The sequence below is a fragment of the Plecotus auritus genome, assembly GCF_963455305.1.
Source record: "Plecotus auritus genome assembly, chromosome: 6".
NCBI classification, from domain to species: domain Eukaryota; kingdom Metazoa; phylum Chordata; class Mammalia; order Chiroptera; family Vespertilionidae; genus Plecotus; species Plecotus auritus.
The window spans coordinates 163059361-163076930 of NC_137773.1; the positions used below are offsets into that span (position 1 = coordinate 163059361).

General features: G+C 40.5%; 1 protein-coding gene across 3 annotated transcripts in view; it reads left to right on the forward strand.

Moving 5' to 3' along the window:
- Positions 1 to 17570, forward strand: part of RBMS3 (RNA binding motif single stranded interacting protein 3) — a gene marked incomplete at its 3' end in the record, with an annotated part of 1264947 nt that overhangs the window by 510988 nt on the left and 736389 nt on the right. For all 3 annotated transcript variants that reach the window (XM_080673189.1, XM_080673187.1, XM_080673188.1), the window contains exon 3: positions 10658 to 10831. In XM_080673189.1, coding sequence (XP_080529315.1) covers positions 10658 to 10831 — 174 coding nt within the window. The remainder of the gene's footprint in view (positions 1 to 10657; positions 10832 to 17570) is intronic.

Below are 17570 nucleotides of genomic sequence, written 5' to 3' on the forward strand. Positions count from 1 at the left end.
TGAGGCATTTGTTGTAATTGAACTAAGAGACAATGTCATCTCTTGCTCTGAGCCTCTTTTGTGTTATTATGTAATATTGGATTTCCCTCTTTACATAACCATGCATTCATCCTTTTACCTTCAGCTACTATTCCTTTCACTCTCCACTTATACCAGAACTCTTCCACCTTTGGACAGGACATTGGGTTCAGCCACTTTGCTGGTCCAGATTGCAGGTAGCGTTTCTAATCTGGCAACGGATCTAGCAACGGTCTACACATCCTAGGACTGGGTACGGATACACAGGCACAGAACTAGTGGGCGAATTTTTACCACCAGGCAATTATAGATGCATTCCTATTTGCCCCAATTATACCAGATGGGGCTAAGGTGCATCCTGCTCCATCAGACCCATAGGGATTCTGAATTAAGGGTTTTAAAACATAGTTCCAGTCTCTTGCTTGGGAATCATCCCTATTTTCATCAGGGGTGGTTTTAGCCCTGGTCCCGTGAACACTGTCAAATAGGGGACAAATAAAAGTTGAGGTGATGTGGGAAAGAAATAAAAAAGCATAGTCATTATATGAGCATTCTCTCCTCTCAGAAAGACTTGTGTAGTCTTACCAGTGTCATAAGGGTATGGAACTTTACCAAAGTTGTAGAGCTGAGAGAGAGCAGAGTCCCGGGCTTTGAATTACCTGATCCTTTCCCAGATAAGTATATAAAAGCAACTGAGAGAAAGTGAAATTTCCTCTCCATTCACATTTATGCTAGAAACCCTCTTTCCAATCTCCAAAGTACTATGAGTCATTATAATAGTGGGTACCTCACAGTGGACACAGCTCCTTTTTACTCTTTCCTAATAGAGGTTAACTAGACACCAAGTGGCAGTTCCCAGTGTCTGGGAGAGAGCATCTGACCAGTCAGAGTGGGTCTGGGGACTTTCTGGTCCAATCCAATACTAGGGAGTGGGGGAGTCACCTGGTATTGCCTGGCTTCAGCAGGAGCTGGGAGAGCATCAGGTGGCTGGCAAGAGCCCCAAACCATGTCCGCAGAGCATACAGAATGTCTCACAACATTCTCCTTTTTGAAGTTTTGAGGCTAGACAGTAACAGTAGATGTAAATGCCAAAAAGCACCATGGTTTATGATTATTTTATAAAAGGGCCTCTGATAGAAAAGCTCACGCAGATGCTTTATTTTTACAAGTCATGAGAAAAGCAACGCTGAAAAAATAAGACATTCCAATGTCAGGGGAGTAACAATAACCATATCGAAAAAGCCTCCTTTTCCTCAGAGAAGCGTATGCACAGAACCAGGCGAGAGACGCATCTCTGAGGAATGTTATAGAAGACAACAGGTCACTCAGAAAAGACTTGTTTCTATTCCTCTGGAAGGACGTAGACATTTCTCCCCATTTCCTTGTGCAGGCTCCTTCATTTCCAGTGTCATGATTTAGATCTGTTTAAAAGGATTTATTTGAAAGAAGCTTCTTATACCAGAGGGCCAGTCTCTCTCTCTCCAGCTTCCCTCTCAGGCCTTTGTGAAGGAACAAAGTCACCACTTGTCCTGCAAGAGAGGTTTGGTGTGGGTTTTACTGTCCATTCAGGCTCTGTTTGCAACTGGTTCTAAGTGAAATCTTTAGAAACCACACAGCAAGAATCCTTTGCTTGGGGCACAGGGTGGGGAGGGAACTCTGCAAAACCTATCGAAATTCAGAGCTATTGGGTAGAAACTGTTCTTTTTAGACTTCCTCGTGGGCAGTATGGGAAATAAACACACACAGGAAGTCATTTAGCCTCTCGGTGAACTTCATGTTGACATGTGCTTACCAAAAAGTTCATTGTGGGGACTTAAGAAGTGCATGTGTGTATGTGTGTGTGCATGTGCTTAGGTATGCATGTACATATATGTGTGTGTGTGTCTGTGCACATGTATATGTGTATGTAAACATTTTCTAATTCTCCCCTATCACAATATTTGTGATGTGATGCTAAAAATAAAAATGATGAGGGCAAAAGGGAATAACAAAGAAATAAGATGTGGGTACCATTACAACACTATATTTTTAGGAGTAGAAGCTAAATTTGTTATATTTCTGATAAACTATTTATTGATCTGTTGATTGGTCTTTCTTATGTGTACTTTGTAGTGTGTTGCACTAACTAATTGACCCAGAAGGGCATCATTTATGTGTAATGTTTGGTTCACACTTTTCATCTTTACTTATATGGTTCTTACTTTAGAACAACTGTAAAGCCTTTAATCATGGGTTAAGAATCTCTAATATCAACTGGAAATGCTGAATTACGAGCCTAAGGAGAAGAACAGCAAATACAGTTTATGGGTGAAAATGAAGGTACATGGACACAGAGAAACCATTTGGTTGTTAGGAAGAGAAATCCACTCGCATGTGCGAAGGCAAAGGGGAAGTCCCTGGAAGGGTTCACAGGATTCCTGTGCATTATGTGACAGGTCTTATGGGAACCAAAAAGCATTCCGTTTCTCTCTCCATCTGCACCACATGCTCTCTCAACTCTGCTTTCTCTGTATGTCTGCTCCTTTCACTTTGCGTAGTCAGTGATCATTTAATTGCAATTTATACTCCACATCACCTAAGCAGGAAGGAAGGATTTAGTATTTGGATGCAGGAATATAGTATGGAACTCAGGGTCAGGAAGTGCAGCCAGCTGTTGCAAGAGCCTGGAGCCAAAGACTATAAAAGTCATCCAGAACTGAAACGCTCCTTCTATTTCCTTCAAGTAAGAATGTCTCTTGTCTCTGTTACTGTCTATACTTCCTTTTTCTTGCCTCCCCGCCTCACTCTCAATTTTACTTCCCTGACCTCTTCCCAGATGAGCTTTGTTTCTACATTCATGCAGCCAAACCTCAGTTCTTCCTTTGTACCACTTCTTAGTTCAAGTGTCCAATGGAGATTTATGAGTCATCGAATGGCAATTCCATATTTCCAGGGAAGTCTCTGAATGGCCCAGGTTGGGTCAGTTGACTATCTGGTGACTCAGCTTGGGAGATCTCCTGGAATAACCAGGTCTGTATAGGCATATGCTGTGTTCAGCAGGAGCTGTGGGAAGATTAGCTGGGCTGTTAAAACACATTTACCACAGCAGTTATTATAGGAGTCTCTGCTCTGTTAGTATATGCAGCATATTCCATATATTTTAATAGTATTTATTATAATGAATATAAAGTCTCCTTAAGACTAACTTCAGCAGTATTTTTAGGTTACCATTGGAATATACTTAAACTAATATCAGTATAAATGTATTGATTGTATTTCTAGAATCATCTTGCAATTTCTTCCTGCTGAGGAGGATTCATTGGGCAGCTTTTAAAAGAAACAAATGCGGGCAGTTTGTGTTGGCTATGGTGTCATCACTAATAATTGAACTTGAGTTAATTTTAGTGCATTATCATGTGATAACAATATTGCCAACAGGGAAAGATGTTATTGTTCCCTAACAGTGGCTGGTGCTCATGCCTGCATCTCGTAACAATTTTGTGCTCTTTTGAATCGTTGACTTTATATTTACTAGAGGTCTGGTGCATGAATTCATGCATAGGTGGGGTCCCTAGGCCTGGCCAGTGATTAGGGCTGATCGGGGCCAGGATGATTGAGGTTGGGCTGACTAGGGCTGGGCCAATTGGGGCCTGCCAGCTAAGCGAGGTGGGGAGGGGACACAGGAGGTTGGCCGCTGGCCCCAAGGAGGGAGCCTGCCCTTGACACCCCTGAGAAAGGGGCCGCATCTGCTGTCACCCACTCCTGGTTTCCCGTCCCAGCGCAGGGCCAGAAGGCCCTGGTGGGGTTGAGAGAGGAGATCATGGTTGCCGGGCCAGGCATGGAAGGAAAGGATGCCAGCCGCCGCTGCCGCTGTGGGTGCCCTGCCACCATGCGTTTCCCTGCCTCCCCCTCCTCCTTCCCTCACTGCTGCACCACCAAATGTCTGCCCCCTGGTGGTCAGTGAGCATCATAGTGACTGGTCAACCGGTTGTTCCAGTCATTCCGGTCATAAAGGTCGCTTAGGCTTTTATATATATAGATATTAGTGTATCCCTATAATGATGTTTCTTAATCTCTCTTTCAGAGTGGAGTATGTGGTTCATCCCTAAGCCTTATTCTTTGGAGATGATACATTGTTAAGCATATAATCAACCTTTGTTCTACATATGTTGAATGTGTAATTCTTAGCTCTGTGTCTTTACTAGCTGTGTATCCTTAGGCAAGATTCCTAAACTCTATGTGTCCCTGTTTCTTTAGTAAAATATGGATAACAACACCTATGCCATTGGCTTGTGTGGGAGATTAAGAGAGAATGCATGAAAGACACATAGCAGAAAGCTTCCTATAAGCATTGCTATTATGATTATGATCCTTATATTTATTCTCAGAGAGGTGGAGAGGTGGTTGTAGTAGCTGCCTCCAGTTACCACATCACATTCCCCCAACACCATCTCTGGCTCAGCTGATTTCAACTGCAACTACCATGGACAGTTCTTGTTCACCAAGCACTTATAGTATCCTACCTGAGCTTACCTATATGTCTTCCTACTTTCTTCCCCAGGGCCGCCTCTGATGCCAAGAGTGTTCACTCTCCCACGTCTACACATAGCTTGGAAATGCTACCTGTGATCATTTCCTAGACTCCAACCCTTACTCAGTGAGAGACAGAAGTCATCCCACAAATACTCCAGCCTCCCATCTTTCCGTGGACAATTTAGGTGACATTTTGAAAACCTCTTAGAAGCCTCATCAGAGTCCACTGCTTTTTACCTTATTCCACAGATACCAATAACACATTAATATTGATTTTTCCTCATTTTCTGATCCACTTTGACTGTTCTTCCCCTCCTGATTTTTGTAATTATTCCTGCCCATTCCTCCTCCTTAACACTCAAACCAGCCTTTTTCTTAACATCTGTTCATTCTTCCTTCGTTTCCTCACTGATAAAATGCAGATAATAATAGTAACTTACTTGTAAAATTGTTATGAGTAATACATAAGTCATCCCAGTGCAAATATAAAACACTTAGGACCATCAGTGTCTGATAAGTAGTAAGTTGCATATAAGTGTTATGTCTCAATAGCCCCTTGTAGACTTATTCAATTGTGTCTAGAAATCTTAGCATTAGGAATGCTCTTCCTCATCATTGCATCCACCTCCCTTAGTGCAGCTTTGTTCTGCCCCTCCCTCTAGCTTCCTTTTCTTTGCTAGTGCTGACCAAGTAGAGAAAGTAGCAAGTGTTCTACAGAGCTTTGTAATTTCTGGAAGCGTGTGACAGAGTACTTGCTGTGTGCTGTGCTCCTTTTTTCTTGCTACAACAGTCCTGCCCCCAGATCCGTTGGCAGACACCAGATGCTGCTGCCAGCTCTTGCTTATTCAGAGGCTCTTTATCCAGACTCTTTGCTCTTCTCTCTGGCTGCCTGCCCTTTGGCCCTTAGATGCTCCCTGGCATTGCTCTCAGAGGGCATGCCAAGGAGGGAAAAGATGGCAGAACTCAGATTAGCCAATTATGGGATCTAAAAAATTAGGATTTTTGGTTCCTTGGGCTTCAGTTTCTAAGCCATCTCTATCTTGAGATGAAAAATTCAGAATCATCCTTGTGCAACTGCAATATAGTTTTCTTTGAGAAATAATTAAGACATAGTAAAATGCACAGATATCATGCATTCAGTTTGATCAGTTTTGGCAAATGTATGCATTCATGTAATGACCACCAAAAATAAGATGATTGCCATCACCCTATAAGATAACCTTATTTCCCTTTCTAATCAATTCCCCTCAACTCCCCCAGAAAACACATTTTGATTTCTATTACTATAGGTGTTTTCCTCATCTTGAACTTCATATAAATGAAATCACCCATATCTACTCTTCTCTTCTTGATCTTCATCTATTTAGCACAATCTTGAGATATATCCATGTAATTGTATGTATTAGAAGTTTGTTCTATTTTATTGCTGAGTAGTATTCCATTGCATGAATGTGCTCTAATATTTTTTAATACATTATCTTGTTGATAGAGAGTTGAGTAAGTTCTGATTTGGGACTAATATTAATAAGGCTACTGAGCATATTCTTAAAATGTATTTTTGAGTAAATATATTTTCTTTTAGGTAAATAAGTGCAGGTGGAATTACTGTGTCATAGGTGGAAGTATATTTAATTTTATAAGAATTGGTAGCAAGATCCATACCATTTTACCCTGCCAAGGACTGCGAATGAGAGTTGAGGTCCTCAGTAACCTCCTCAACATTTAGTATTGTCAGACTTTTCAGCCTTAGCCATTCTAGTGTGTATGAACTGGTACCTTATTGTAGCTTTACCTTATATTTCCTTGATGACTAATGATTTTGAGCACCTTTTCACTGTGCTTATCAACTATCCCAATGTATTCTTTTGTCTTTCCAAGTTCTTAATGGTAGAAAATTGAAGCCAGTTTGACCTCCTGCTCTCAATTATGCAAAAGGAAAATGCAAATAGCTAAGGTTCTATGGCAGGTACAAAGAAGTTCAGGGAGTGGTCCACTTAGTAGCACATGCTATCAATGCTTTGCCCATACCTCTTGGTACTTACTTGCCTAGAGCATGTCAGCAATCTCCTGGGACTCTCTATGTGAGAACTTTCTTTTGGCCTGTGGTGGAGTAGGCCAGAAGTGCCTGGGAATTAATGCTCCCAGGAGCAGCTCGCAGCCAATGATGCATGGGAATCAGAGGTTAAATACCCTTACTTTCTTTCACTTTGAATAGAATAACTCCGAAGCATGTTCTACACCGACTCCGAGTCCCCCAAAGGAATTGAGCCTTAGTTCTCCAAGTAATAATTTATTCAGTGAAGCAAACTTATTGACTGATTCTCTGTCACATTTCCTATTCTCCAACTGATTTTCTCTAGGATCACTTCCAAAATGAACCACTTGTACTCAAGTTCTTGCATTGTGATCTCTTCTGGAAAACACAGCTGTGATGCCTGTCCCCAAAGAAGTGTGGTGGGACATAATAATTGTTCTGTGAGACTAATTAAGACATTGATGAGTTATACTGATGAAGTTATGGCATTGATTTCCTCGGTAGCCACACAGATGATGAAAGGATCAGATGAATATGGCAGAAAATCAGTAATGTGCACGCCTAGTAGAAGCCAAAGTCCCTATGGGCTGGAGGCTGAACATTGGAATAGGTTTTCTATAAAAGCTAGGGATGTTGAAGTGGGAACTGAGAGGTGGGGAGGACATTTTAGGAAGTAGATGGTTTATGACAATGGTATGGACATGCATGAGATATTTGGAGTAGCAATCTCTCCGGAGCTTGAGATTATATGGGAAGGAACCAAAAGTAAGTCTTGCAATGTATGTGAGGATCACATTAAAATGATTCAAATGAAAGACTAGGAAGTTTGGACTTTTCCTCATAGGTAGTGGGGAGACACTGAACATTCTTTAGCAGGGAGTAACACAATAAAATCCACTTTCTGGAAAAACTAAGGTACTGTAATTGTGGAGAATCAATCAAAGCTTAAGATAGAAAGTAGGTTTTTAAAAATATATCTTTATTGATATTTAGAGAGAGAGGAAGGGAGAGGATAGAGAGAAACATTGATGAGAGAGAAACATAATCATTCTGCTGCCTCCTGCAAACCCCCAACTGGGGACTGAGCCCCCAACCTGGGCATGTGCCCTGACCAGGAATTGAACTGGTGACCTGTTGATTTCTAGGTTGATGCTCAACTGCTGAGCCACCCTGGCCAGGCAGGTAGAAATTAGTTTTAATGACTGATACAAATGATAAAATCCTAAAAATGCATAGTGGTAACAGGAATGGAAAAGATGGCATCAATTCAAGAACTATTGAAAAGATCCAATAGAATTTGGTGACACTGATAATGGAAAGTTGACCAGATAAATGAGTCCAAGTAATTCTAAAGCTTCTAGGCACTTGTTTTCAAAATATTGTCAGAAATACCATAAATAAAGAAATTAAGACGAAATGAAATTTTAGAGTGAAGCAATTAATGCATCTAATTTTATGCACAAAATTTAAACTTTGGTTCCCTTTTTGATGATTGGCAGTTATACATCCATATCCAGCAGATATTTTAAGATTTGGGACTGGTATTTAGGAGAGAGTTTGTTAAAGTACATCTGAGAGTCATCTTCTTCAAGGTAATACTTAAAGCTTTGGTCCTGAATAAGATCACACAGGAAGAAAGTGAAAAGAGTGAAGAATACAGAACTGAGGATTAAGCCCTGGCAAAAGACCCCATGTAGGGAGGACAAAAAGAAAGATAAGCAAGTAGGTGGGAGAAGAATGTGCAGGTGGAAGGGTCATGGAGTAAAAAGGGAAAGATAATAGAATATTGGGGAATAAACACTGTTAATGCCTTCAAAGGTGGGGGATGATAATGATCTTGACCTCATTAGACTCTCAGCCTGTAAGAAGAGCTGAAATTTACATATATAGGGAAGAAAGCAAAATAACACAATCACATGCTAAAGTGTTTAAGCGGCACTGTGAGAGCTATGTGAGAGCACAAAGGCAAGGGTCAGCGTAAGCCAGAGGCAACAGGAATGAGATCAAGTAAGAGATGTAACTTGAGCATGAGCTTTGTGGACAAAAAGGGAGAAAAAAGAATTGGCATGAAGAAGACCACCATGAATAAAATCATTGAGGAGAGACTGAAGCTATTTGGGAACATAAACTAAGAGATTAGGGTATTTACCAACTTACTTATGCATATACTGCCTGCTTTCCCAAGAAATTCAAGGTCCCTGGGCCAAATTAAAAATCAAGAATCTAACCATGTCTAGTCTTGAAGGAGCTACCTATAGAATCAACTGAGCAAGTGGGAGTGAGAAGTGACCAGAAACCAAGACACTTTGGGGGCCTAAAAGTAGTTGTGCGGGTGGACTTATTTAGTCTTTGAAGTGACTGTGTATGTGGTACAAATAATAGGGTGTTTTTTAAATACAAATACTAAGCTTCCATACTTAGAACTAAGATATCTTAGTGTTATAAAAGTCCACTATAGCTTCTCCAGCACAAGTTTGTTTGGCAGGTATGCAGTAGTATGTACCTTTGTTTTGCTGTACCCGTACATCCCATTGAACTATTGAACACTTGGAGAGCACACATAGTTTGTGTGATAATGGGGATGAGAGTAGCAACCGATACCAAGTAAATGTGTTTACGTTAACAAAGCTGTGTTCTCCAGTTTTGGGGTTAAATCTTTTAAGTAGTTTAACAGTAAATTACTGATTTAAATTTTCTTTTCACCTTCCAATTATTTTGAGGATATTATAAGAGAAATTGCCCTGCCTGGTGCCTTTGAATTGCTGAGGCCCTTGCTTCTTTTGGTTACCCCATGATACCCAAACCTGTCTTCATAAAAGTTGTTTCTCGAAGTATCTAATGGTATCAGAATCTAGCCCAGTGGGGAATACAATCTCGGATAAAAGTTTCTTCCCCACTGGGTTTCCTGAATATAATGGCAATGAGATTAGCACATTTCCCCAGTGATTGAGTTGGCATGTGTCCATACATTTATAAATAGAATTTATTGTGAATGTTACTGTGCTACATGGGTAAGTAGCTATTGCAATTTGATGATAGAAAGTGTTCTCTGAAAAGAAACTATTATATGCCATGGCATCTGAGGAAAAAAATGGACAGAAGATACAAGTGAGTTTTGTTGTGAGTTCATTCCACTCTATGTACAATTATGAACAAGAAGATATATTTAACATTTGGAAAATTGATTTATAGTTTCCTATTCCTCTGTTTGTAATTACATTGGTAGGGCCAGTTGGGGGTAAATGACAATTTCAAATCCTTCATCATTTTGCTGTCTTCGGGTAGTGAAAGGGTGACATGTTGGAGTATGTCCAGATTTCTGCTGCTCTCTCCCTGAGGAGAGCAGTAGACTCATGGAACTTGAAGACCATTTAGTGTCAGGAACCAGCCTATGCCTCAGTCCAACCATCATAACGTGATCTTTGTTTACTGCATTCTGATGAGGCTGATGGTGAACTTCTAAGGTGAATACTGTGGTGAAAGGAAATTTATGTAACTTAAAATATCACTGCTGCCCAGCTGGCATGGCTCCATAGTTGAGCATTGACCTATGAACCAGGAGGTCACGTTTTGATTCCCTGTCATGGCATATGCCTGGGTTGTGGATTCAGTCCCCAGTGGGGGATCTGCAGGAGGCAGCCTATCAATGATTATGTCTCATCATTGATGTTTCTATCACTCTCTCCCTCTCCCTTACTCTCTGAGATCAATAAAAATATATTTTTAAAAAATATATCACTGTTGCTGTTACCTCTAAAACATACCTCATTTCTGAAGGATGGAGTTGCATGTTACAACCAGAAAAAAACTCTTTTCAATCATATCAATTGTGCTTTGTGATCCAGTCCAAATCCTAATAGTGAGAAAACACTTTTATCCTAGTCAGAACAACATGTCATGTCTCCTCTTAAGAGATCAGCCATTTCCTTTAACCAGCTGAGTTCTATGCCATGATCATACAAGAGAATGTGTGCTGTGCTGTGTGTGTGTGTGTGTGTGTGTGTGTGTGTGTGTGTGTGTGTGTCTGCCTGTCTGTCTGACTTGGGTTCTATGCAGCGCTGTCTTTACATTGCATTTCTTTTTTCTTGATAGTCCAGCTCCACAGTGAGAGCCTATCAAACGAGTAAGTCAAGACTGACCATGAGCCCTGGCTTCAGCTCCCAGTGGAACAGCAGCCAACCAGCCTGGAGTACATACTCCTTTCCAAGAGCAAGCTTGCACTACCAGTCCCATGCCAGCTACACCTACTGTACTGGACACCCTGCTGTAAGTACCCTGTTTTCAGTAGTTAGAAAAGTGGATGCTTTCTTTAGGTACATTTTGAATCCAGAATTGGTATCTCTCTATTAATTGGGCAACTTTTCCAAGGCAAGATTATGCTGTTCTTGAGTAACAGAGGTAAGCAATGGAGAGTGTCTTATGTGCTTACATGACATATGTTTGGATGATCTGTGCTAAAAATTGATGTTTCATTTAAAGTTATTTTGAGGTGAAATACATTGACAGAATTTTCAGAATGATGGTGTGGAGGCTGAAAGTATGTATGTCTTTGGTTTTATTTTCTGTTGTCCTCTGGGCTGTTTCATATGAATTTAGTTGTTGCTTTTTCACTGAGAATGAGTTGATGCCTTTCAAAACAGAATAGAGTAGTCCATGGAGCCTGTATCCCCAAATTCATCAATGACTTTGTTGCTATAGTTAAACAGGTACTAACATATACATGTAAATTCATCAGTAGAGTATTGTCCAGTTCCTGCTACCCAGAACTCTGGGGTTGTTGGCATAAATGACTCAAAGGGCAAGAGAAATTAACCTTTAATGGGGAGAAATAAACGCATGGAATTTGAGAACCTTTTAGAATAGGCTACTTGTTTCTGCCTTCATCTTTTTTGGTGTCCCAGTAAGATTACTAAGATTTTTTTTTTATTGTAAATTGCACTTGCATACTTGAAAACAATCATAATGAATGTTGATATGAAGACCTATGTTTACTGTGAAAAATCCAAACACAAGACTCCTGGGTAATGAGAGACCTTTGAAAGTAAGTCATGTATGCTTATCATAGTACCTCCTCCCACTGTCAGTAACTACAGACATGGGTTCTTCAGCCATTTACAAAGCCCCCATGACTTCTGCACTTTGACTATTCTGTTTGCATTCCAAGGTTATGGGACTATAAAGTGTTCCAAGCTTCTAAATTGAGGAGGAAATGTGTTTCCAATATCATGCCATAAAAACACTTAAAAGAAGACTCAAGGAATCCACTCAAAATGTAAATTGGCACAATTCTGTTAAAAGGTGATTTGGAAATAACTGTCAAAATTTAAATTGCAGATACTTTTGACTCAATAATTAAACTTTTGGCATCTAATTGGACATGTACAAGGATAAATGCACAAGGACGGTGTTCGTAACCTTTTGAAACTACTTGGAAAAAGAACCTAAATAACCCTTCTTTATTTTGATTTGTCCATTCTTTCAACAACAATAATTTATAAAGCATTATTAGGCATTTTTATATTCCAGCATCTTTCTTGGTGGAAGAGGCACAGGAGTGAACAAAACCAAGTCTTACTCTCATGGAGCTTCTATTCTAAGGGGAAAAAACCCTGGTAATTACATAAATAAACATATGAATAAATAAAAAGGACAAAGCAAACCAGAAAACTATGCAGTCATGTTAAATGCCATGCAAACACTCAAAACGGTTGAAATGATGGAGAGTGACTGGGTGACTATTGAAGTTGTATGATCAGCCAAGTCCTCACTTAGGATGCCAGGTTTTAGCTGAATGAAAAAGAGAAATAACATGCAGAGTTCAGGAGGAAGAGCATTCCAAGAAGAGGAAACAGAAGGACCAGAGGCAGGAATGAGCCTGAATGTTCATCATACAGAGAGAAAGCCAGTGTGGACTTTCTGGAGACTTAGCTGAGAAAGAACAGAGAGATACAGTCAGAAGGAAAAGCGGAGGCCAGAGTATGTAGCACTTTATAATCTGGAATAAGGAGTTTGTATTTTATTTAAGTATGAGAGGCCCATTGCACAAAGATTCGTGCAATAGGCTTTCCTTCCCCTGGCTGCGGGCACCAGTTTTCCTCCGGCACCCGGGATCCAGGCCTTCGCTCTGGCCACTGCCTTCAGTCTTCGCTCCAGCTGGAGCACCGCTCCTGTAGCTTCCTCCGCCCCCCCTCCCCGCCTCATAGCAGGCGTCCTACCCCACCCGGCTGCTCCATATCTGCATGCATGCTGCCCAGAGGCCCGGAGCGGCTAGGAGGCAGGGCCACTTCCATCTTTGTTGGGTTGATTTGCATACTCACTCCTGATTGGCTGGTGGGCATCGTGAAGTGATGGTCAATTTGCATATTTCTCTTTTATTAGTGTAGATGATGGAAAACCATTGGAAGGTTTTAAGCAAGGAAATTATAGGACATAATTCAGTTCTTTTGGGGCTCACTCTGGCTTCTTGAATTTCTGGTAGAGGAACAAGAAGGAAGTTAGGGAGTCAAGTTAGGAGAATATTACATGCACATACACACACATGCATGTATGTGTGTATATCTGCATATAATAGACTGAAGTTCTGTAGTAAGAAGAAGATTTCTTCTTGTATATCCCTTAGTACATTTGATATTCAAAATATATGCATCTTTTTTTCATCATAATAAAGAAGTAAGTTGCATATACTTTGAATAAAATTTTCTGTGGTAACTAGTTCCATTACTAAAATGTTCCTGACCTTTTTCTTCAGTCATTATTTGTCAAGCTAGTCATGACAAATATAATTTATTGAAATATTTCAGTTCACATTCTTACTGGCCTCAAGGTCATCTAAAAGTAGCTGATATTTATGGAACACATTTTCCAAACTCTGTTCTAAACAAATTATGTGTATTTTCTACCTTGCGTTGGGATTCCATAATGTGGAGGGCCAACTTAAGTTGTATATAGATTTTCAACTGAGTAGGAGGTTGAGGCCTCTGATCCCCAAGTTGTTGAAAGGTCAAATATAGATATATATTCACCATAGCCCTAGGAGGTAGTTACTGTTATTGTCATCATTTTAAAGATTAGTAAAATGAAGCTCAGACAAATTAAGTATCTTGCCCAATATTATAGCCAGTAATGGGGCCCGAGATTCAAATGGTTTTTGTCTCCAATGAGTGTTGGTATCTATTGTATTATATTGCTCCTTACCACTGAGTCCCTGTATTGTTATCTACATGTTAAGGACAATGATTGTACCCCAGGTAGAATTATTTATAATCATTTCATTCAAATGTTCATGTTACTCCTTAGAGAAGTACTTTTATTTATAAGATACTTGCTTTAGGTCTGGGGATAGGAATGAATAATAGATTCTATCCTGTCTTAAAAACCACTGGAATAATTACAGGATGTCTAACCAATTTTTATAATTTAAAATCTGGAAGCTGTTACTTCCTTTTGTCACACCACTGAGAGTGAATTGAGTCAAGTGTGAAAGTAGAAGGAAACAATGGGAAAAATATATAAGAAATAGTCACAGGTGTTGTACTTTTGATTTCAAGGATATTCTAAGGATCAATTTGAAGTTTACTTGACATTCTTCCATTATTTCAACATTTCAACATTTCTTTCACATTTTCCTCCCGTGCCTGATCAGATGGCAATAAACTTTTGACTCCAAGATTAGTGCTCATTTAAGTTTCCTACCACCTTGTAAAAGGAATGATACTATCTGAAAATAGGCCAGAGGTTCAGTATAGGGGGTCTTTGAGAGCCGGGTTAAGATGACAACATCTCAAAAGGGTGATTACCTCATAATTATTAGTTGGATCTATATGGCAAGCCAATTACTAGAGAAATATTTGGGGCTCCAAAATGTGAGAGTAGATTCCGTAGTTGTCATGCAGTGTAAGATCCACAGAGGTTTTGTGGTTAAAACCACAGAAATGGAATTCCTGTCTGAATAGATTGCCAGTGATTTTCTTGAGTCATATAATTTAGTAGCTTCTAATGAAACTATAAATGGTCTGACAGTCTTGTGAGACTCTGGCCCTTTTCTCTAAGTTACTAGTTTGATTGAAGATTTCCAGCTCTTTAATTTCCTGGGGTTATAAGGGTGTCAGCCAATGTGAAGTTTGTGTAGTCAGTACATGTGACGCAAGCGGCTTCCTTTTGCTTCCATTCCCCTGCTGCTGAGGAATCCGGATACCCCATGAATGTCCGGTTAGTGAACTTGAAATTGGTAGCATATAGAAATCTCAGCATACAGTGATGCCTCTCCCTGGCCAAGTAAGGATTTCTCAGAGCCCTGTTGTACAACAACGTGTCAGTTTCCTGTGGCTGCTGTAACAAATTCCCACAAGCTCCGGGGCTTAAAACAACACACGTTTATTTGTTTCTCTTACTGTTTTGGAGGTTAGAATCTGAAATCGAGGTGTTGGCAGGGTCACACTCCATCGAGAGCCTCTAGGGCAGCCATGGGCAAACTATGGCCCGCAGGCTGGATCCGGCCCGTTCGGCTGTTCTATCCGGCCCGCGGAGCCGAAAGAGTGGAGGGTTCTCTTGCTCTCCCCTCCGCTCCTTTACTTTGAATTTATATTAGTTCACACAAACACTCCATCCATGCTTTTGTTCCGGCCCTCCGGTCCAGTTTAAGAACCCATTGTGGCCCTCGAGTCAAAAAGTTTGCCCACCCCTGCTGGGATAATCTGTTCCTTGCTTTTTCCAACTTCTAGAGCTACCTTCTTTGCAAACCATCCCTCCTGGGCCCTTCTTTCGTCTTCAAGGCCAGCAGCACAGCATCTTCAAATCCATTTCTTCTCCATCTTCACACTGTCTTCTAAGTCTGTGGTCAAACCTCTCCCTGTTTCTCTTTTCTAAAGACAGGTGATTACATTTAAAGGCCCACCCAAATAAGCCAGGATAACCTCCCAATGTAAAGATCCTTAACTTGACATCTGCAAAGTCCCTTTGGCCATTTAAACTAACCTGCACAGGATCCAGAGATTAGGTCGTGGACATCTGGGAGGACTGTTGGTCAGCCTACGTACAACAATCATAATATCCAGTGACTCAGTGGCTAACTTTTGAGCCATTAGCTAATTATTTAGGGCTTTGTGAAACTGGTGAAACTTCCTAATGAGGGAGATAAGGTGAGACGGATTTTTTGAGTGATAGAAAACTGAAATGGATAACCTACAGCAATGATTTCTTATCTAACGGCACACATAAATTAATTACTAAAATCCTGTGGCACACACAAAAATATATTGTGTGTGCCGACCTGACAAAAAAATACGTATAATTTTGATTCATTTACACCAGCTGGCTATTGTTGTGTTGGCTGTTGTCATTTTTTAATTTGATAGTCTTAGGGAAAAGAGGTCAGTGCCCCTGACTAAATAGGTATTACATGTTTTAAAAATTATTGCAGCACACAGGTTGAAAATCACCACTCTATGGCAATTCAAAATTATTGAAATTCACTAATATAAGTTTGATTTTTCTGAAACACATGATTTTTCTACTTCTGAAATGAAATAACTATCACCTTGATAATCGTTCCAATACATATTTTTAAAAAGTAAAGACAAAGTTATTCAAACTCTCCTCATATTTAATCAAATGCTCTAGTAAATGAAGAAATCATGTCGAGGCATCGAAGGCAGCCTCTTCAACGTGGGGTATGTAGAGGTGTTCTCTCTTTTCCGCGTCAGCACGGAAAAGGAACGGGTCCGATTCTGAGTGGAGGAGCTGGGGATTAAGAAATAAAAGAAAGAAAGAGACAAGAGGCAGAAATAGAAGCAAAGCTGGGAGCCAGGTGGGACGCCAACCTCTCTGATGGAGAGGCAGGGACCCCGAGCCCACGCAGCACATTTATTTTATACCCCCAAATACCAGGAAGTATCACCAAAACTTAGGATCAAAGGAGCTTATTTGCATTCTTGAGTAGGCCTTAGTATTCCTGGTGCTTGCCTGGATTTACATATCAAAGCCCGCTCCCTGGCACCTGGACAAAGGTATAAAAGGTAAAAAGTCAGTACTGATAACGCCCCCCCCTCCCCCCCCCCCCCCCCCCCCCCCCCCCGCCGCCTTCTTGGGGAGGGCGTAACTGAGACGCGGCTCTGCCAGTTGCCTCTGGCTCAGCTGACAACAATTTAAAGAAATGCCCATGTGCCTTCCCAGGCAGCCCTCTACAGGGGTATAAAATGGCAAAAAGTAATATTCAAGTACTACAGTAATATAACTGATAATATAAGTCAAATATTAAATATACCATACTTTTTTATCGTTTAAGGAAGTTAATATCATGTAAATTCCTTACCTAATCGTATTTTTTATAACACATTTCACTCACGAAACCATTCTAATAATTTCCAAATACTATATTGACTAGTGCACTGGTTTTGATCTTTCATTTTATACTTTCATCAGCAGCTAAACGATAACCTTGCTAGTTTCATGACTTGACACGGGGAACTACATTAAATCTCCACAACTTCCTATGAATTGATAGTCATTTAGTGACTGGGGATCGAGTTAATCCTAAAAGAATGGGGTTCATTGGACTGCCCAATAGCTCTGCTCTCCCTATACCTTCTCACTTGTGCCCTTTTTCTTCAGAGACCTGCATGATGTTATCATTTGAGTGACCCTGGAGAGATGGACTGAGGGAGAGGGGAAGTGGGGAAGGATGAACAGTTGATGGGGATTATCTCATCCCTGATTATGGCCTCACTGCTGAGGCCAGGACCCTGTGTATTATTTGCTCTTTCTCTGATGAGGAAGCACAATATGTCTCTTGCCCCACAGATGCTCACTGGGAGAAGCTTGTGCCAACCACAGGCAGTGACCAGGTAGAGCCCAGTTCATACTGAAGACAAAATCGAAATGGCTAAAGAAGAGAAGAGATTTTAAAAATAAAAATAATACAAGAAGAGAAGAGATAAAGAATATAAAAAGTAATGGGAGTATGCACAGAGGTTGATGCTGCCTAGAGGTAGTGGAGGCTTTTGCCAAG